At 44.6% G+C, this 22882-nt stretch overlaps 1 protein-coding gene across 1 annotated transcript in view; it reads left to right on the top strand.

Moving 5' to 3' along the window:
- Positions 1-2751: 2751 nt before the first annotated feature.
- LOC138643626 (bucky ball-like) overlaps positions 2752-22882 on the top strand; it is a 26438-nt gene continuing 6307 nt past the window's right edge. Inside the window, exons 1-3 of the mRNA XM_069732485.1 lie at positions 2752-2902; positions 3304-5175; positions 5895-6020. Of these exons, the coding sequence (XP_069588586.1) occupies positions 2752-2902; positions 3304-5175; positions 5895-6020 (2149 nt within the window). The remainder of the gene's footprint in view (positions 2903-3303; positions 5176-5894; positions 6021-22882) is intronic.

Raw genomic sequence — 22882 nt, 5'->3', positions numbered from 1 at the left:
AACACCAAAAATAAACAAAAACTGCAGCGTTTAAAACACGTGTAAAACGCACTCAAATATGCAAATATCCTAATTTTCCTAATAGGTGTAGATGTGCTGGAGACCATCTACAACATCAAAACCTCACCAAATACTCCGGATGGAACCATAGTAACAAAGTGTGGTCCCACATTCAGATTTTGTGACGCAGATTTTGAAGCCAAAGTCAGGAGAGGATCATAAACTGAAGTCACCTGTAAGGAAAAGATGGAGACGGATCTCTTTTTTTAATCCACTCCCAGTTTTGGCTTTAAAAACTGCACCAAAAACCTGAATGTGGAGACTTGTCTGTAAACTCCATTATCCTCATCTGCCAACTAATTGGTGTTCAGGAAGACTGAGGTAATTTATAAATGTGTAGCAGGTGAGGGGATAATGGTGGAAAGTTAGTTGTGCTTTTGGATGTAAGCAGGTAAGGTTGGTCATCCTAGTAACTGGTATGGAGGTGTCCTCACTGAAGTTAGTGAGAAACTGGTTTGCTTTAGATACATGTATATGTGTAGTAGGCTGTTTAGCTTTACCTGCAGATGCTGTGCTGGTGCTCTTAATTCACACTAAACTGTTTCATGGATTTTTGGTGTTGTGCAAATAGACAAGTGCTTGCACCCTATACCCACTCACCTGTACCCTTATGGGAATCCGGTGAGCTTTGATAATGCTAATGGATTCAGGCCCCACTAGCCAGCAGGTACATGCTGAACTATTATGGTTGTGGCTATAAAGTGAATGTATGAAAGATTTAGCTGCAATGTAACTCTACTCCAGCAAAGTCTAATGAAGCCTGACCGTCAGAACATGCAACATGGCTTCACATTGTTATGGTTAAAGTTGCTGAATATTCCTATCCTAAGGCCGGAGTCACACTAAACCTATAGAAAAAATTGTTCTGATTCTCCCTGCCAAGAGTTGCACGTGTGTTCTCTGCATGGTAATGTAATGATGTGACGTCCTCTCAGCCATTTATGTGTATGACACCCGTATGGCTTTAGATTTCTTACAGATTTTCCCAATGTAACATCTGATTAAAATGAACAGGCTCAATGGTCTGAAATGAATAAACCTAATCAGCAAGGCCATACATTGGCTCCACAAGAAGTTTACTCACCAAATCTTTGAAATGTACCCCCTACTGCTGTTCTGGTTCTGGTTTGGTACAAATGTGACAGGCTAACCTTAAACACAACCAATCAGATTAGTTTACTTTATATATTGATTTTACTCTTATGAACGCAGCAATATCAAAATGTGTATTTTAACACCTGTCTTAATTTTTAATGTGGTAATTTTTAATGTGGTAAAAAAGTTTCATATGCTAGTCCCCTTAGGAGACTTGAAGCAGCGATCGCTTGTGCTATTCCTAGAATAGCACTGCTACATATGGCTAAAACCAGTCTCCTATAAATGCCAGCCACAGGCTGGTTTTCACAATACCGTGATGACAAATGGGGGTCTTCAGCAGACCCCTGCTTGTCATGGCAACTCGTGTGTACTGCGATCAGGTCCTGGGCACGCCACATAAGCGTTTATCACAGCGCCCCTGCTGGCATGTGTTAAGTGCAGCTAAGGGCTCTGAAGTAAGATGCACCAAACTTATTTGTCACATCTTGACCTAAAGTCTCCATCAGTTACAAACTGGCATAAAATTGGTCTAAAAACCTGCGCCACTTTCTGGTGTAAATTATAATGAACAGATCAGACTGCGATTGGCCACAACCCCTTCACCAAGCTCACCAAACTTCTTCAAAAGTGATGGCTATATAAAACTGAAAAGCTGCAATTTGTGCACCAAAAGTTGTAAGAAATTCTGCTAGAACTCTGGTGCACAGGCCGTGGTAACCTCAGTTTCTATAGAACAGTCTGTTTCAAAAGTATTGGGTTTATTAAAGTTTTGCTATGTACTTTAAATGCAATTTGTCGCCATAAAACACTAATTGAACCACTTCTACCTGGGAGAAAGGGACTTGGCACCGTAAACTAGTATACAAAATCATACATGTAGTATAGAATTTAGTGGCTTCATTGCCAAATATTTATTTTTGTATGCAAATGAGGGAGCTTCGATGCATCCTTAAGTGAACAAGGGCTCTGCACTTTTCTGCCCCTTTAATTTTGCATACTGAGCACTTTGTCAAAAGTAGACTGACAGTTCTCAAGCAAGCGTTGCCTGACTTTGATTCCACCTTTGCAGTGATACTGAGCCCAGCCATGCCCAGTGTCGGTGTGCGCTCTTCACTGACTCCTGTATGCTTCCTCTGCTTGGTACTGCAGATAGGAGTTGGTGATGAGTGTGCACAGTCGCTGCAGTAACCCAACATGATCCGTGTGGAGCTGCTGATTGAGTCAGTCAGAATGAGTTTTCAGTTTGCAAATTGGTGGGGGTGGAACTGTTCACTGAGCCCTTGGCCCTCCTGAGGATGCTCTGAAGTGCCTGCATTTAGATACAAAATCTTAAAAAAAAAAAAAAAAAAAAAAAACCCCTGACAATCTGGTATGTTTTATAGGGGCTTGCTAAGTCCACTACTAACTTACGGTAAGTGGATTGTCTTCTCGGGGGCGGGGGGGGGGGGGGGGGGGACTCCAAGTAAAACTGATTTTGCTATGAAAACAGCAGGTCATTTTTTACTCCTATGTTGTGCAGTAACTGTAGATGATTTTTTTTTTTTTTTTTTTATCATAAAGTTTGGATACATCTGTTCTTTTGTAGTTTGAAAAATGAACACTGCAGCACCTCCTTCGGAAAATGGGCAGTATTCTGCATCCCAACAGAGACCCTTCTTTTATGCACAGCCAACAGCACAACTACCTTTCCCAAATCCTTGGTATTTGAGTCAACTGTACAATCCATACTGCATTCCTGGACCAGGTAAGCTTTGATTTTATTTTTTTATTTTATTTTTTTTATATATATTGTGGATTTTGCAAAAAAAAGCTTCAACCTGAGAATCAATACAGACCCATTCATGTCAATGTATACACAGAACTTTTTCTGTTGGCATATTTTTGGTGTTAATTTAGTTAGTCATTTTGGGATTATGTAATTGCATGAATTGTAATGCAAAAATGCAGGGACTAAAATACAATGAACGCAAATGCCAAAAGGCATGTTAAAACTTTGGCTTTTTTTTTTTACGGCAGAATTTAAGGGGGAAAAGTACAAGTATATGAAAGTAGCCTAATGGCTTTAACTCCATACATGTGATTTTTAAGTGTGACCACATCAATCACCCCTCTTGCCATATTGATTTTATTTTTATTTTCTTTCAGGCTTCAGAGGAGGGAATCCTTATTTCCCATACTACTCTGTTGCACTTCATGAGTACCCTGGATTTTATGTTCCCCAGCATCAAATGAACATGAGAATGAGTAGAAGACCTCATTTTAATGCCCATCCTCCTTCCCCCATGTTTTACCATGCCACACGATTTAGGCATTACAGCAGTCCTGGAAGAAGAACCGAAACTAAAGAAACTCAAACAGACCCAAGACTACCAGATTATGTAACCAAAAAGCACCTGGGTACAGACAGTAAGGACTGTGATGCAGGAAATATGGTATCACATTCCTCTGGTATGGGTACAGAAAATGAAAACCATTTGGAGAATGTTGAAATGACAATGTTGCCAGCTCCTGTAATGTCTGAAAGGGACTTTCACAAAAATTCTTGCAATCCATCACAGTACCGCAACATGCCTCCAGGAAGTTATGCATATGAGAAAGAGGAGGTAAGAATAGAGTATGGAAGTGGTTCTCCTGCTGCCATACAGATGTGGAAGTCTTATAAAGAAACCATTCCAATATATGATGTGGCAGTTGTTAAAGACATACCTGAAAATGTAGTTCAGCGTGATCTATTTTGTGAGGGTGTACTATATGGCCCTCATGCAGAAGGAGAAGAGGTTGCCGTACAAAGTCTGTCCTTCTCAAACAAAGATGAGAGTAAGCAGTCTGCATCTCCTAATCTCCTCGGCGTAGAGGATGTGCAAGAATCAGAAACCCAGACCTCCCTCTTACAGTCCAGGGAGTCGAGTAAACAAGCCATACCAAATATAAAAGTAAAGGCCTCTCAAGACTATGAACCTTCGTCTGTTTTAGTGGAACAAATTGAAGTGGTCCATCCTGTTTATAATGTCCAACAAGCTGATGACCAAGAAAACTCTGAGGGAAGTGAGGCATCTGAAGAAACAGACAATGAAGAACTGTTAATTGGTCCAAAAATTGGTTGTGAAAACTTAATTTCAAACCAATCTGTATGTAATGGTGAGGTGAAGTCAACAAATGCCAGTTTGTGGGGAGAAGCCTCTGCACAGGATTTAATACCTTCACCAACATGGATGGCTTGTTTTGATAATTTAGAAACAAACTATGATTATGACTTGTATATGTCTCAGAGAAAACAAAAGCGACCAAGCATATTAAGTATAACATCTGAGGAGCTTTCTTCCAGGGATGAAGGTTCATCCATGGATAATGCCTCAGTTTCCTATTTTGTCCCAGATTACATGCTTAGGAAAGGCTTGTATGCTTTCCGAAAGCATGCAGAGAGTACTGAAAGGGAAAAAGTCCAAAGCAGTGGCTCTTTAAAAGAGGATGAAGTGCCTCTGAAGAATGCCAGTAGTCAATATGAGAAGAGCTATGGCTCTTCTGGATTAAAGGTTAGGGATGTTTCAAGCAGAAATCGCAAAATTGGTGTACCTGTAAGGGGTTTAAGCAAAAGGAAGCTCTATTCCATAAAGAAGAAACCGAGGAAGAGTCAATCCCTGTCTGAACCTGAGGATTCTGAAGAATATTGGGTATTAGAAGAAGAGAAATTAGATAATCTTGATGATCAGAGTGACAATGAAGAATACTACTTTCAAGAGAGCTTTCCAAATAATCAGCTGCAGCTTGGTAAAGGTAACTACTTTAAGCAGATTGCTCAAAAAAGAATTTTGTGGAAGCCTCCAAAAGGTGGATTTCCAGCCCAGCTTGTTGGATTTCCCGTCAGAGAAAAGCTAAGGGTGAAGAAAAAAGGAGCAAGTGAAGCTTTAGGGCAGATTCCCCGACCAAAACAGAGTGATTACGTCGCCTATGAAAAACCAGAGAAAGTTTACAAAGAGGTGACTGAACAGAAGAAGTATCTGCAAAAGCCAATGGGTGGTAAGTGTAATAATGAAGAGCATTTGGTCTTCTCCTTTCAGAGCTCATTTTCAAGGAGAATGACTATTGGAAAAATCAATATTCTTGTACAAAGCTTTTTCATCGTTTTCTTGCCTTGTGCAAACTGAAAAGGTTCTAAAGTGCTACGAGATTAATCAAAGGTGCAAATGCATGAATGTTAATGGGACTTACTCATAAATACAGAAACTTAGTGAATTTATTTTTTTTTGGTTGTATGCTTCATAAGTCATGAAAATGTGGTATTTAAAGATGCGGTTCCTCCACTTTGGACCTTCTCTGCACAGCGTCTAGCCGCACTGATGTGGCTGTAATATATATAAATGTAGTGTCTATCTATATTGTGGCTGCAATGCCCTGTGGGTCAATGGAACAGAACTTGGATTACCATAGGGCTCTATGCAAGTTTGGTTCACTAAAACCAATACATTGATGTCTGAGGGTTGTGATTGTATCAGGGTGTTATCCTACCTCTCCAGAGGGAAAAAGCTTTAATTTCCTGAAATGGTTTTGAAGTTTGTTCCTTCAAAAGCGTGCACCAAAATACTCCATGTGCATGCATAATCCATGCCTGAATTGGTAACCTAAATTAAGCATTAGGTTTTATTTACACATACCACTGTTACTATATCTTAGTGACACATTTCTATGTTTAAGAAATTATACAATTTATATGGTTCAGTATCTTCTGCTTCCATCAGGAAAACATCATCAAAAGAAAACCTCTGGGGCAACTGTTGAAGAGTACTGGGTTGGAAGAGGTGCGAAGCCCAAATTCTCCCAACCTACGTATTATCTACAAGATCCAGCCAAAGTCAAAGAGCAAGGTAATGAAGTCATGTGATTGACTCTTAACCTTCACCCTGAAGTCCGTTTTCATCTTCTTGACCACTGTCACTTTGAGGAATCTCTGGAACGCTTCAATGGATCCCCCAGATTCTGAGACTGTTTTCTCCTCACATATTGTACTTCATGATGGTGGTAAAATTTGTTCTCTACGACTTGTTTATTAGTGAAAATATGGGAAATTTGGACAGAACTATACAACTTTTAAACTCTTCATTGTTATGTCCTTTGTCACATGATTGCTAATGGCATTTCCCACATGTCTACTTTACACCAGTGCAATTTTTGACACTTTTTTTGTTTTTGTTTTTTGGTTAAGGACTACACTATTTTTAAGTCGCTTTATGGGGCCTACATTTCAGAAAATATTTAAGTGACACTATTCTAAAAACTACGCTTATCAAGGTGTTCAAAACCATTCAAAAACTTTATTAGCCCTTCTGGTGCTTCACAGGAATTAATGGGATGTGTAAGAAAAAAGAAAAAACCCTAAACTCTCATAAATTTTACTTTAGACCCCTAATTTTTTTTCCCCTCAACATCTGTAATTTCTCCTTAGTATGCTGATACCCCACATGTGGGGGGACAACCACTTTCTGGGCACACAGCTGAGCTTGGAAGGGAAGGGGGCCGTTTGACTTGAATGAAAAATTTGCTGTAATCATTAGTGGATGCCCCAATTTATTTATTTTTTTAAATTTTCACAAGAGTAACGGGAGAAAATATAAACCCCAGTTTCTCCTGAGTGCACCAATATCCCATGTGTGCAGAAGTGAAGAGGCCATATTGGAGTTAAGATTTTCCTGGATTGATTTGAGGGTGCCATATCGCATTGGTAGTGCCCCTGAAGTGCCAGAACAGCAGAACTCTCCCATAAGTAACCCAAGTTAACAAGCTATACCTCTAAAACAACTCAATCAGGGGTCTACTGATCATATTGATACCACAAATGTGGTGTGTATCAATTTTACACCATTTGGCAGTTAAGAAATTAAATTTTTAGCCTCAGAATTTATACTTTCACACTGGAACAGCCATAAAAATGGCACTAAAATTTCTCCCACAGTACCGGACTGCTTAGGAATATGGAGAGGCTTGGGAGGGACTGAGCGCTATTTGCCTCCCTGGAGCACAGATTTTGCTAAAAGTTTGTAGATGTCATGCACAGAGTTCCTTAGTGCTAGAAGAACAGAATGCCCTTGGGAAATTTATTTACAGGTGTAATGACTATTTTGACTCTGTGGGTGTTTGCAGCATCCACTGCTGCTTGTTTCTGGAAAACTGCCATTGCAGTGCCTAGTGGATTGCCCCCAGACGCAGGGCCGCGGGTTACTTGGTAGCAGTCCTCTCTGGCTCAGTTCTGGGGTTGTCACGGTGGCTGGACCCAGTCCGTGACCCTGCTAAGGGGCGTCCAATAAAAGGGTGAAGGAAGTTGTTGGGTGTTTGTGACGCCACCTGTGGTATTCAGTCAGGGTGACCGACGCTGCCTGGGGTCCGCTGGTGTGATGTGATGGCAGCTAGATGGTATATCTTCCCACAAGTGAAGTATGTCCCCAGGGCTTCCCAGTAATGTAGATGGAGATGGTGTGAGGTGCAGACAATAACGAGGACACATGGTTGCAGTCTCTTTACCTCTTTACTGGTGACTTCAGGATCCTCAATCCAGAGCACAGTTAACAGGCCTGTCTGGGACCGGCCGGTCCGAAGGCACATCCAGAGTTCACTTTGCAGGTGGAAATCGTTGCCTACCACTAGCACCTGTGTTGTAGTGCTTCCTTGCTGAGCATTCAGGATAGTCCTCACAACTTCTGTTCTCGTTCTTTCTCGGTCTTTCTATTCTCAGTCCCCCAAGTTTGTTATGGCTAGGAGGCACCCGTTTGATGGGAAGGCTCGGAGCTTTTCAGGGACCCTAGAGACACCCCTCTCCACGGTTGCCCCCTATGTCTGCTCAGGTTATATAAGGTAGATAGCCAACGCATAATTAACTGCCCTGTGGTATTTGAAGTAAGGCATAGTCAGTTACTTCCTCGGTGTTCCGGTCACTGGCTACGCGCCTCAGTAGGATGTTGCCGTTCTCGGGGCACGACTCCTACTGGCTCTCCTTTGTGCTTGATCTCGTTTCTCACTGTCCACAATATCCTTTGCTTTGTGTCCTTTCTTTAGGATGCTGCCGCAAGGTAGTGCAGGCGCGGCTCTGTAACGATCTGTCCTTGTCGCTAAGTCACTGCCAGGTTCCCACGCCTGACAGGGACCCCTCTGAATCTTCCCCGCAACACCCCCTGCCACGGGATGTTGCCTGGGCAAAACCCAGCCAGCTTCTCTAACTTCCTATCCAACCCCTAGTTTTACCAGTGAGAGGAGTGGCCTAATAAATAAAACCTTTTGCTCCCCCTAGTGGCATGAGTGTGAAATGTGATGTGTGCTTGTGATACCTGGTCAGGTGAACTCCTTTAGTACCATCACTCCCCTTAGCGGCAGAGCGACACTACTGCAACGACCAGGTCTCTGGGGCGCTGCACCTAGTATGGTGTGATGCCCAGCCTGTACTTCTGTAGACACGCGCCTGTCAACTAGGCAGGCTGTCATCACTACAGAAATGCCAAACATGTGGTTTAGGCACACTGGGGCTCAGAAGGAAGAACTTGCTGTATTTCTTTTAGGGGGTGAGGAGCTATAGCATTTTTACGGAGCCTGTGCTATCAGTAATATGGAAGCCCCTATATTTCCATTGATAGATGTTGGTTCTGAGTGGGGACTTGCATTTTTTTTGTGGATTAAGTTGAAGCTTTTGTTGGGAACATTTTGCATAACACTTGGGATCACAATAACCCCTTCCCGCCGCGGCCCTTTTTCGTTTGTGTTTTCATTTTCTCTAGTAACCCCCCACGACAGCACACCTGGAGGATGTTACCCCTTTACTAATAGGGACAGGAAATGACAAGAGGTTAAATAACCCCTCCCTCATCCTCCCCTCAGTGTTCTTTCCTGTCCCTACTAGGGATGAAGAGGTCATCCCAGGTGCACTGTGCCAGCAGCGGTCACCGGGGGGAATACAGATAATCTGGCCGGGCAGCTGGGATCAGACTTGCGTCCATTCCCTGTCGCTGCTCCCGTCTCCTCCGACTCGGGACTCTTCGCCGCCGCCATTCCGCGCCTGCGGGTAAGGTCTGGGGCGTTCTTCGGCTGGAGGCCTCTCGGAGCTCTCCAGCCCTTCTCCTCCTCCGCACCGCGCGCGCGTGTGTGGGTACTTCCGGTCTGAAGCCGGCGGCCGGATATGACGTCAGACGCCGGCCGGCTTCTCTGAATCAGGAAGTTCCTCGTGCGTTCCAGTCAGGAACACTAGGCAGATAGCATGGAAGACGTCGGCGTTCTCCCCCACGTACTTCCAGACACCGGAGGAGGAGGTCCTCATCCAGGAGGACAGGTGCTGCGTCCGGTCGCCTATATATTCAGGCCCTGGACAGGAAGACATCGCAGGTAAGACCACTGTGTGGTGAAGACTATGGAGATGTCTGCTTCCTCGTGCTCTGCACCTGCAGAACACAGCACCATCCCGGCCCCAGTGAGTAGTATGGCCCCGGGTGTCCATTCCCTGATGTGGGTTGTAGTCTTATGATTCCTTCTCCCCTTCCTTTTTAGGGGGACAAGGAACCCACATCAGGAAGCAAAACAAAAACTACCCGCAAATGCGCAGTTTGTATGAAGAAGCTGTCCTCTTCATACAAGAAATCATTGTGCAAAGAATGCACAGACAAAATTATCAGCGAGGAACGGCCATCCCTGATAGAGGAGATTAAAACCTTAATCCAGCAGGAGATTAAAACATCTCTGGCCACTCTTTCCCAGCCTACACCATCTCCGGGTGCCCCTCCTGAGGCTAAGAAAAGGAAACTTAATCCACAGGAGGAAGAGCAGGAGGACTCTCGGGGAGAGAAATCGGACGAACCCCCAGAGGAGGGTGAATTATCCCTGGACTCTGAAACTGTCCAGCAAGAGAGATACTACTTCTCTTCATCTGATATAGAAGAACTCCTTACGGCTGTAAGGAAAACTATGGAGGTTGAGGAAGAGAAGACGGCCTAGTCAGTGCAAGAAGAGATGTTTGGAGGACTTCGTTCTAGGAAGCGTCAGGTGTTTCCTATTCACCAAAACATCCGAGATTTAGTTCTGGACGAGTGGAAATCCCCAGAAAAGAAGCTGACTACTCCAGCGGAAATTAAAGACAGATTTCCTGTGGATGCCAAGACAGCGTCATGCTGGTCAGAAGTCCCAAAAGTGGACGTCCAGATTGCCAGAGTAGCCAAAAAGACCACGCTACCATTCGAGGATGCCTCCCAACTGAGAGACCCTCTGGAACGTAAGATGGACGGACTACTAAGGAAGTCGTGGGAAACGTCAGCATCTTTACTGAACATCAATTCAGTATCCACTTGCGTGGCTAGATCGATGCATCGCTGGCTGGGGAGCTAGAGGAGCACTTGTCCTCAGGTACTCCGAGAGAAGATATTCTGGCCTCCTTGCCTATCTTCCAGAAAGCAACAGGCTTTTTAGCAGATGCTTCTGCAGAATCCGTGAGAGTGACGGCGAGATCATCCGCACTGTCAAACTCGGTAAGGCGTACACTTTGGCTAAGATCCTGGTCTGGGGATATGACTTCCAAGATGAGGCTGTGTTCTATTCCTTTTAAAGGAAAGTATATGTTTGGACCAGCCTTGGATGATCTTTTGGAGAAGGCTTCAGACAAGAAAAAGACCTTACCAGAACCTAGAAACCCTAGGAAAAGACCCTTCCGCGCTCAGCAGGAGCATACTCCTCAATACAGAGGAAAGGGTAAGACAGGTCGCTGGAGCTATCCGAAAGGAGGGAAAGACAGGAATCTTTTTCTTTCACAACCCCAAAACCAGAGAAGGCAATGACGCTGTCATAGTGGGGGGTTGGATTTCGAACTTCCTCCCAGTCTGGCAAGAGATCGGGGTGGATCAGTGGACCTTAAGATTGGTCAAAAATAGAGTTTACATCATACCCCCAAAAAAGAATGAAAACTACAACGTTATCAACACCGAAGCTACAGTCCACCCTGATAACTGGGATAGAAGATCTCTTAATCAACAATGTGATCTCCAGTCCCAAAAGACGAAAGAAACAAGGGCCATTATTCCAGCCTATTTCTGATAAGGAAACCAAACGGAACCCATCGGATGATAATCAATCTGAAACCGCTGAATCAATATGTAACCTACAGAAGATTCAGAATGGAGTCTGTCAGATCGACAGTACCCTTAATAGGGCAATACTTCGTCATGGCAACCATCGACTTACAGGACGCATATTATCACGTCCCAGTCCATCCAACCTATCGGAAATTTCTAAAGTTTGCAGTCACCAGAGGAGAAGTTATAGACCACTTCCAGTTCAATGTCCTCCCATTCGGACTATCATCAGCTCCAAGGATCTTTACAAAGGTCATGTCCGAGGTGATGGCGTATATCAGAAGTCGGCGGATATGCATAATCCCATACCTCGACGACCTCTTGGTAGTGGCCCCCACGGTTCCAATTCTACAGGAACATCTTCAAACAGTCCAGATCCTGTCATCCCTGGGTTGGGTGATAAACCCCAAAAAATCGGATATGGTTCCGTCCACAACAAAGATCTTTTTAGGGGTCTTATTAGACTCCCACAGACAAACATCTTTCTTGCCCGAACAAAAACTGTCCCTGCTTACATCAAGGATAAGAACATTGCGGGACAAGAAGAGAGTATCTCTAAGATGGGCCATGTCGGTTCTAGGTACCATGACTTCTTGCATCCAGATGGTGGCATGGGCTCAAGCCCACACCAGGATACTTCAGACACATTCTGTCAAGCTGGGACGGATCCCCAGGTTCTCTAGACAAAAAGATCCGGATACCACCGCATGTAAAGTCCTCATTAACATGGTGGCTACAAAAAGAGAACTTAATAAGAGGAGTTCCCTGGTTGCAGGTCCCAGCAGTGACAATAACAGTAGATGCCAGTGGAAGGTTGGGGAGCTACGGTAGACCAGCACATATTCCAGGGATTCTGGTCAGCCGAAATAGCACAACAATCCTCGAATTTCAAAGAGCTAAAAGCAGTAGAAGAAGTTCTCAAAGCGGCGGTAACTCTTGTACAAAATTCCCACTTAAAAATATACTCCGACAACATGACAAGTTGCCCACCTTCGCCACCAGGGAAGTACAAGACACGAAGATCTAAAAAGAATATCAGCAAGAATATTTTCGTGGGCCGAAGAACATGTTCTCTCCATATCCGCCCTACACATAAAAGGGGAGATAAACGTACAAGCCGACTTCCTGAGCAGAACAGAGGTCCATCCAGGAGAATGGAGCCTAAACCCAGAAGTCTTTCAGATACTAGCCAAAAGATGGGGACAGCCAGAAGTGGACTTGTTCGCGAACAGTCAGAACGCAAAGGTAGACCAGTTCTTCTCGCTAGATCCGATGAATCCCGGGTTAGCTGTGGACGCATTGGTCCAGCCATGGACATTCTCGCTAGCATACGCTTTCCCGCCATTGCCGGTCCTACCAAAAGTCTTGCAGAAAATAAGGGCAGAAAAACTCAAGGTGATCCTAGTGGCTCCACTTTGGCCCAAAAGAGGTTGGTTTGGAGCCCTCATCAGTCTAAAGATAGATGGGCCAATAGCACTTCCACCGGTCAAAGACCTTCTCTACCAGGGGCCAATACTGCATCCAGATCCCGAGAGGCTACACCTAAATGCCTGGCTTCTGAATTCTCAATTCTGAGAACTAGAGGACTATCAAAGAGGGTAATTGAAACATTACAAAAAAGTCGCAAAACGGTTACTAATTCTATTTACCAAAAGATCTGGAATACGTTCATCACATGGTGTGCTCCTGAGCAACCTAACCCAGATAAACCAAACCTAGCCAAGATCCTGGATTTTCTACAAGATGGGCTGGAGAAGGGTCTCAGACCCAGCACCCTCAAGGTACAAGTGGCAGCCTTGAGCTCTTATTTTGACCAATCTTTAGCCAACCATAGATGGGTAAGAAGATTCATGACGGCGGCATCCCGCATATCTCCAAGACCCATAAATATAGTTCCATCCTGGGACCTGAATATAGTCCTGAAAGGACTTGCACTGCCACCATTTGAACCCTTATCTTCCATAACCATGGATAAACTCGCTTGGAAAACCACCTTCCTGGTAGCTATAACAGCCAGAAGAGTGGGTGAACTACAAGCCCTGTCAATCAACGAGCCCTACATGAAGATTCTTCAGGACAGGCTTATCCTACGATTAGACCCATCCTTTCTCCCAAAGGTCGTCTCCGATTTCCACAAATCGCAGGAGATAATTCTTCCATCATTCTATCAAGAACCAAAGAATGAGGAAGAGGAACATTTCCATACTTTGGATGTTCGAAGAATGGTACTCTATTATCTTCTTTCATCAGAGAAGATTAGAAAAGATCAAAATCTGTTTATTCATCTTCTCGGCCAGAATAAGGGGAAGGCGACTTCCAGATCCACAATTGCAAATTGGATCAAAAGAGCAATCCTGGAGGCTTATCAAATTCAAGGCCTTCCACCACCAGGAAAGCTCACAGCCCATTCTACTAGAGCAACAGCTGTCTCCTGGGCCGAGAAAGCCAGTGCTTCCATCGAGCAAATATGCAGAGCGGCTACATGGTCCTCGGTCCATACGTTCTCCAAACATTACAGGCTTGACCTGATGTCAAAAGAAGACTTAGCCTTCGGAGAAAAAGTCCTTAGTGCTGTAGTCCCTCCCTGAAAATTACTCTTGGGTACTGCTCCAGGTGTGCTGTCGTGGGGGGTTACTAGAGAAAATAGAATTATTCTTACCGTTAATTCGGTTTCTAGTAACCCACCACGACAGCAGGAGTAATCCCTCCCTTTGCTTAATATACGTTCTGAAAAGAATAAATTTGAAGCATTCATTCTCCTGTGGTCCTTTATAATAACACTAAGGGGAGGATGAGGGAGGGGTTATTTAACCTCTTGTCATTTCCTGTCCCTATTAGGAAAGGGGTAACATCCTCCAGGTGTGCTGTCGTGGTGGGTTACTAGAAACCGAATTAACGGTAAGAATAATTCTATTTTTCGCTCCCCTCCTTCCCAGAGCCATAACATTTTTTTTTTTTTTTTTTTTTTATATATTTTTTCCATCAATATGGTCATGTGAGGGCTTATTTTTTAACCATTGGTTTTAACATGTCTTGTACTAGAAAACGGGGAAAAAAATTCCAAGTGCGGTCAAATTGCAAAAGTGCAATCCCACACTAGTTTTTTTTTGTTTGGCTTTTTTGCTAACTTCACTAAATGCTAAAACTGACCTGATATTATGATTCTCTAGGTCATTATGAGTTCATAGACACTTAACATGTCTAGGTGATTTTTCATCGAAGTGGTGAGAAAAAAAAAAAAAAAAAATTCTAAACTTAGCTAAAAAAATGCACCATTTTCCGATACCTATAGCAGCTCCATATTTTTTTTTTTTTTTTTTTTTTTTGTGCAGAGCTGGCATTTTTAATGATACCACGTTTGTGCAGATACATTCTTTTGATCACCTGTTATTGCATCTTAATGCAATGTCACTGCGACCAAAAAAAGTAATTCTGGCGTTCCTAATTTTTTTTTTTTTTTTTTTTTTTTTTTTTTCTTGCTACGCCGGTTAGTGATCAGGTTAATGGTTTTTATTTTATCAGGCAATTTCTGAACGCAGCGATACCAAATGTGTAGGGTTTTTTTGGTTTTGTTTTTCATTTTCATTTTGGATGGGGCAAAAGGGGGTGATTTAAACTTTTATATTTTTTTTTTCATATTTTTAAAAACCTTTTACTTTTGCCATGCTTCAATAGCCTCCATGGGAGGCTAGAAGCTGGCACCACTCGCTCGGCTACATAGCAGCAATCGGATCACTGCTCTGTAGCTGAAATGCAGGCTTGCTATGAGCGCCGACCACAGGGGGGCGCTCACAGCAGGCTTGCATCAGTAACCATAGAGGTCTCAAGGACCTCTATGGTTACCATCCTGATGCATCGCCGACCCCCAATCATGTGACGGGGTCGGCGATGCTCATTTCCAGCCGTGCAGCCGGAAGAGGTAGTTAAATGCCGCTTAATAGGTTAATAGCAGCGGGTGAATCGCGATTTCACCCACCGCTATTGCGTGCACATGTCAGCTGTACAAAACAGCTGAAATGTTGCAACTTTGATGTGGGCTCACTGCTGGAGCCCACATCAAAGAGGGAGACACGACATGCGCAGTACTAGTACGGCACATGTTGTGAAGGGGTTAATCCAGCGCTCTACGCTGACCACTTCAGTCACGTATTTTAGAGTTGCACAGAAACCACAGTGTCTTCGTAGAGCACAGGATAAATGTGAGCAGAGCCTTACTGCGAGCTTTAGAATGCGGAATAAAAAAAAATCAATAGCTAAATAGTTTTTTTTTTTTTTTTTTTTTAAAGCTGTATTCACTGAAGGGGATATTCTGCCACCGATATACGACGTGGATGAGATGTGTCTGAGGGATGTGATCACAATTCGCTATATAAACAATGGCAGGTAGCGTTACTCACTAACTGTGCCACCAGTCTCTATCAGACGTGCGTGGTGATCCGGAAGGATGATGCAGTGATACATTCAACAGGTTTATTTACAGTACCTTGGTGAGAGTGAGGACTGTAGGTTAGAGCTGTTACAGAATCACCAGATAGAGATAATAGAAGCTTCAGGTTAGAGGTAACAAGAGAATCCTTTCTCCAGCTCTGCAGCACATGTGGGATCCAAGATGGCACGGAGTACAAAAACAGGAAGAGAAGGAAAAAGATAGGAGGAGGTAAAGACAGAAAGGTGTTGTGGGAAAATTCCATAACAAATATTACAGTGATGTAGCAAACGGCCAGTAGATGGCAGCAAAGTATAACAAATGATAGAACCAGGCTTATTAGCACTACATAAAGGTCCATGTATGGCTGAAAGTCTATCATAATAAACTGAGCAGCACACTCCCCGTCTGAAATCCTTGGATTTCACTATACCATAAGTCTCGAATTGGGAGTGTTCACCAGAAGTGCATGGAGGGATACCTCAACCTTTAAGATAAAAACAACGCATGCAATGCAACAATAACATATTGAATAACAAGTCTAGAACGATTTCTTGAAGTAATCCAAAGGATAACCCATCTTCGGATTGGAGAAGCCGCGCTAGGCCAAACTGTCTCCAACCTATTTGTAATCCAAAGGTTGAAGTTCCTTGAAAGAGTTCCTACTGATTGGATGGATAATCAATCCTCAACCGGTATGAGTAAAATAATCTCTGATATAGGCCTAATGAAAGTTTTGGGGGTCCCCTTGCTTAGTAACTGTCACTTCTACCTTGCGTACCTTGCCATCGTCACTTGGAAAGGTTTTAGAGATAAGTCCCATAGGCCTTGTGCTTCTTTCCTCCTTCTGGTCTTTCATGAGGATAATATCTCCTACTTGTAAATTTGGCTTTACGTGTTGCCATTTTCTTCGTTTTTGGAGAAGTGTCAGGTACTCCTTCTTCCATCTATTCCAGAAACAATTAGCCAGATGTTGCACATATTTCCACCGTCTCTGATATTTGTTACCGGACACAGAGTCTTCAGGCGGGTTAGGAACAGTTCCAAGTTTCTGGGTGAGGAGAGTTGCCGGAGTGAGAATTGTAGGAGATTCTGGATCCGTAGATATGGGTACAAGAGGTCTTGAGTTTACTATAGCAGAGACTTCTGCTAAGAAAGTGGTCAAGGTCTCGTGAGTGAGTCTTGAAAGATTTGAGTCCATCAGCATAGATTCCAGTTCCTTGTGAAAAACATTCTGCTGCACATTGCGTATCACAATGAGTTCACTCAGAGCAATGTCTTCTGCAGAGAGAGGCTTATGGCAGATATGCCAACCGTGACAATCAGTGTTGCTGTCCTTATTGCGATAGCATTGTACAATGTGTACTAACCTTGCAATGGCACGAACCAGCCTCGTCCATCTTGAGAAGCGATCAAAATGCTGACAGTCCAAGCCAACCTCCTCCTTGAGTCTGGTGATGAAGGTGCTGACATCAGGACGGATCTCTGGGTCGACATCTGGATCCTCAAGGCTGAAGCTGTCTTCAACGGCAGTCTCTTTGCACTGTTCGTGAAGGAACTCCGGTCCGGTCAACCAAGAAAAGCTTGCGAAGGCACCAATAGACACTGGTCTAGTAGCAAGGTCCGCAGGGTTAAGATGGGATGGGACGTGCTGCCATTGCTGGGGTTTGGAGGATTTCCTGATCCTTTCCACTCGGTTACTGACATAGACGTAGAAGCGTTTCGTCTGGTTGTATATGTAGCCCAGAACTACCTTACTGTCTGTGTAGAATTTTGTGTCATCCACATGAATAGCTAGTTCGCTCTGTATGAAGTCTGCAATCTCTATGGCTAGTACAGCCCCACAGAGCTCGAGTCTGGGTATGGTGTGCTCGGGTTTAGGAGCCAGTTTAGCCTTTCCAAACAGAAATCCAACATGGGCTTCATTATTAGTCTACAACCTTCAAGTAAGCGACAGCGGCAATAGCTTCAGTGGAGGCATCAGCGAATACATGAATCTCCTTCCTTTGACTTGTAGTTAGGGATGCTGGAGTGTAACAACGTGGTATGTGGATCTTATCCAAGGCGCAAAGAGATTCTCTCCATGACTTCCACTTTAGTTGTTTGTCTGCAGGGAGTGGTATATCCCAGTCCTTAATGTACTCTGAGAGTTGTCTTAGCAGGAGCTTGTCTTGTATAGTCAGGGGTGCGACAAACCCAAGTGGATCATATAGACTGTTCACCACTGACAGAACCCCACGCTTAGTAAATGGTTTTTCTGCACCACTAACCTGAAAGCTGAAGGAGTCATTTAGCAAGTTCCACCTCAGGCCTAGACTTCTCTGTACTGGTGGATTGTCTGAGCCTAGGTTCAAGTCCCTAAATTCTGCGGCATGATCATTAGGGTGAAAGGCCTTCATGACAACAGCACTATTGGAGGCAATTTTATGCAATCTTAAATGAGCTTTAGAAAGCATACCTTGTGTCCGTTGGAGCAGATCTATGGCTTCCTCCACTGTAGGAAGGGATTTAAGACCGTCGTCCACGTAGAAGTCCTTTTCAACGAACTGTTGAGCATCCTTCCCGAACTCTGCTGCACCATCGGAGGCGGTCCTACGTAGGCCGTAGCTGGCGACTGCAGGAGAAGGACTGTTTCCGAAAACGTGCACCTTCATGCGGTATTCGATCATTTCCTTGTTGGTGTCGTTGTCTCGGTGCCATAGAAAACGGAGATAATTTCTGTGATCTTGTTGCACGATGAAACAATGGAACATTTGTTCGATGTCGGCGGTAATGGCGACCGGTTCCTTTCTGAATCTCATGAGCACTCCCACCAGGTTTTTAGTCAGGTTCGGACCAGTGAGGAGAACGTCATTCAGAGATACGCCGTCATGTTTGGCGCTTGAATCGAACACCACCCTGATTTGTTTCGGCTTTCTTGGATGATACACTCCAAAGGAAGGTAGATACCAGCATTCTTCATCAGCTTGCAATGGTGGAGCTGGCTCTGCGTGATCATTGCGAAATATCTTGTCCATAAAAGCTATGAAATGTTCCTTCATTTCAGGCTTGTTCCTTAATGTTCTCTGCAGTGAGATGAATCTAGATAAGGCCTGTTCTCTGTTGTTAGGAAGCCTGGTCCTTGAAGCCTTGAAGGGTAAGGGAGCAACCCAGCGGTCAGATTCATTTTTGAAGAATCCACTGTCCATGATTTTAAGAAACTCCTTGTCTTCTATGGATAAGGCAACTTTGTTGTCATCTTTTGTTGTGTGAAACACTGTTCTCCCTAAGTCATCACCGTAGGGAGTGGGAATGATGTCAGGCTCCTGGATGGAATCAGAGAACCTCTCTTTCACTTCGTAGTGATGAAGGCATGGCTTAAAGTGAGTTGCGCGACCATTTTGGAGCGTTGACTTCGGATGCCTTGTGACTCCTATCCAGACAGACATCGCCCACGATTACCCAGCCTAGGTCGAGTCTTTGGGCGTATGGAGCATCATCTGGGCCGTTGCATTGTTGGCGTACCTTGTGGACCTTCAGAATGTCCCTTCCGAGTAGGATTAGAATATCAGCATTCATGTCCAGAGGAGGAATTTCATTAGTCAGGTGCCTCAAGTGGCGATGATGAAGTGCGGCTTCCGGAGTGGGAATCTCCTCCCTGTTATCAGGTATCTGGTCACATTCAATTAGGGTTGGCAAAGGTATATGCACGTTTCCCTTGATTGAAGAGACTATGTACCCAGAGGCTCTCCTGCCAGAAGTCTCAATACGACCAGAGCAGGTGTTGAGGGTGTATGGAGTCATTTGTCCCTTTATGTTGAAGATCTCAAAGAATTTGGGCCTTGCTAGAGATCGGTTACTTTGCTCATCTATTATGGCATACATTTTGGAGGCCTTGTCGGGTTGTCCTTCTGGATAGACCTTAATCAGACATACCTTGGCACAGCATTTAGGATCAGTCCCTTCTCCACATACCTCAGTACATGAGGAGGAAACAGCGGTTGCAGTTGGGTCAGGGACCTGTGGCTCCCCGCCATGCTTTTGAGCAGGGTTAGATGCTGCAGAAGGTTGTGAGTTGTATGGAGCTGGCGTGGGATGCATGGCTGTGACGTGTTTATCACTGCTGCATTCAGTGCACTTAATGGCGGCCTTGCACCTCCTCAGACCACCTCGCTAAGGAGTGTAACACTTATAACATATCCCAAGCTCCTTGAGGGTATCTTTACGCTCCTGCAAAGTCCTTGCTCTGAATCCACGGCATTCTTTAAGTGGGTGAGGCCTTTTGTGGATAGGGCACATACGGTTACTGTCCATGACTTTAGGAGCAACATTATTTGTCTTAGTGAAGGCAGGTGTAGTAAGTGGAACGTCAGTCTTTCTCACAGATACTGTGTTCCTTGAATCTCTACGTTTGGCAATGTTATCATACCTTGTAGATGATGATGATGATGCTGGTGGAGTAGGCTCAGTGAAGTCGAAGCTGGGATCATTCTTCTTCCGAGCTTGGTCACTGATGAACCTGGAAAAATATGAAAAGGGGGGGAAAGGACACATTATACTGCCTTTTATACCGTGAGCCGTGGTCTGCCCATTTATCCTGCATGCCGTGTGGCAACTTGGACACTATTGGATTAACGCCATGAGCAGTATCTAGGTAGCTCAGTCCTGAGAGACGTGGGTCTAATTTTGCCAATTCTATTTCCTTTAGCAGGTCGCTCAGATCTTGAAGTTTTCTATTGTCCTTGTTAGTTATCTCTGGGAAGGTTTGCAGTCTTTTAAATAAGGCACATTCTATAGCTTCTGAGCTGCCATAGGTTTGTTCCAGTCTCTCCCAGGCTGCAATAAGACCTGCATCTGAATAGTCCACATGAACTGCCCTTATTGTCTTTATGCGCTCTGCTGATTCAGGGCCTAACCAGTTAACAAGCAAATCCAGTTGTTCCTTGCCGGTGAGATTAAGGTCTTGGATCACTGATTGAAAGGTGGATTTCCAGGCTCTATAATTCTCAGCACGATCATCAAACTTTGAGAGACTAATGTTTATTAACTCCCGGCGAATCATGTATCTGGCAAAGTCAGACATGTCCGATCTCCCGGTCATTGTTGCAGGATGAACTTGTGGTATCCGTAGGGAATGTAAGTTCTCTGGCTTATATGACTGCGACAAATCAGGACGAAATGATGCGGCATAAGGGTTAAACTGCGGTTTAGTCTCTATAGGGTCCGCTGGCTGTGGCCTAAATTGTGAGTTAGTGCTGGAAGTTACCTTGTCGGCAGTAGGTGGCGACATTTCTTGACTTGCGGGCGCATCCGTGTTAGAAACTGGAGGTGGTGCTGGTGCAGATGTTGCATGTCTTAGCACGTAGTCTGAAGTTCGATCAGCTGCGTCTTCCATTTCTTCTGGAATAAGACAGTCCGGATTATCATCTTGTCCCAGTGCTTGTTCAAGGACCTTCAGTTTAGCAAGGGCTGTTGCTTCTTCCCTTTCTGCTTGGAGTATTTTTAATTTCCTTTGAGCTTCCATCTCATTTCTTTGAGCTTCCACTTCCACTTCAGCCTCCCTTTTAGCAAAGGAGCTTTTTACCCTAGCTTCCTCTGCAGCTGCACGGATCTCCAGTAGCTTGTCAGACAATGTTGATTTCCTGGAGTGAGATGATCTGGAAGACCGAGCTGTGATTTTGGTCGATGTTGTGCGATGTGACCTAACCTCTTGGAGGTGAGCGATGCGGAGTTCTGCTTTATCCTGGGCATCTCGTACTAATGAGGTCTTTTCTTGGAGAAGAGGTTCCCTTTCAGTTACTTCTGCATGGGCATCTTCCATGTCACAGTTACTCAGGAATGTGATGAACTTTGCAGACAGTCTCTGGTAGCGATCATAGGCGGCAGATAAACTCTTCAATGTGGCGGTTAAACCTGCAGCGTCACTGTGATAGCGTGGAAGAGCTGCTAAATAGTGATCAACTCTGCCCCATAAATGTTCTAGGTTATCATGGAACTCGTCTCTAGTAGTCTCAAAGTTCTCTCTGGCCTTTTGTCGGCTTGGTTACACATTTGGGTCCTACGTCCTGCTCTGCTGTAAGTGTGGGCTCTGCTCCTGCAGCATCTATGGTGTCGGGAACATGATGTGCTTCACTTGCAGATGGGTCCATGGTGCCCTTTGTGGACATGTTTTAGATAAGATGGCGGACGGTTAAGACTTGCTAGCAGACAATGCATATGCACACACACTGTTGACTTGGGTCTTTTGTTACTATTCTGCCACTGTTTATATAGCGATTTGTGATCACATCCCTCAGACACATCTCATCCACGTATATCGGTGGCAGAATAGGGGATGACTAGTAAAGTTGAGAGAATTTCTTCGGGTCCCCACTTATTTGGCAAGCTATAGCGCTTACCGAATAAGGCTACTTTCAAACTAGCGTCGGCCCATCGCAGTGCATCGGGCTGACGTACCGACGCATCCTGTGTCAACGCAGCACAACGGGGGCAGCGGATGCCTTATTACAACACATCCGCTGCCCCATTGTGTGTTGCGGGGAGGAGGGGGCAGAGTTCTGGCTGCACATGCGTGGTCAGAAATGGCGGACACAACGCACCAAAAAAAGTTACAAGCAACGTTTTTTTTGGTGCCGATGGTCCGCCACAACACGACGCATGACGGTTGCGACGTGTGGCAATGTGTCGCTAATACAAGCCTATGGAGAAAACGCATCTTGCAAACAACTTTGCAGGATGCGTTTTTTCTGCAAAACGCATTGAGACGTGCATCGTACAATGCTAGTGTGAAGGTAGCCTAAGCTGCAGAGCGAGCCCGGCTTCCTGGATCGCTCCGGCTGATCGGCGGCGCAGCTGCATGTGTCGCCGCTGTGTCACGGTCACATGCATGGAGAGCCTGTGTTGGACTGTCCATGCATGTGCTCTGAGAGTGACACAGCCGCGACACATGCAGCTGCAGTGCTGATCAGCTGGTGTGCTCCATGTATCCGGGTTCCCTCTGCAGCTTATTCAGTAAGCGCTATTGCTTGCCAAATAAGCAGAGACCTGACGAAATATACTCAACTCTACTAACTAGTGGGACAGTTTTATAGGGCAGGTCAATCCGGACATGGCGATACCAAATGTATATTTTTCTTTTTCTTACATAAACCTATGTATTGGACCATAGGCACAACGCGATCACAATCGTGCTTAGATGGGAGCACAGAGGGAGCTCAGTGTGAGCCAG

Source organism: Ranitomeya imitator, chromosome 6, assembly GCF_032444005.1.
Source record: "Ranitomeya imitator isolate aRanImi1 chromosome 6, aRanImi1.pri, whole genome shotgun sequence".
NCBI classification, from domain to species: domain Eukaryota; kingdom Metazoa; phylum Chordata; class Amphibia; order Anura; family Dendrobatidae; genus Ranitomeya; species Ranitomeya imitator.
This window is presented reverse-complemented; position numbering and strand designations above follow the sequence as displayed.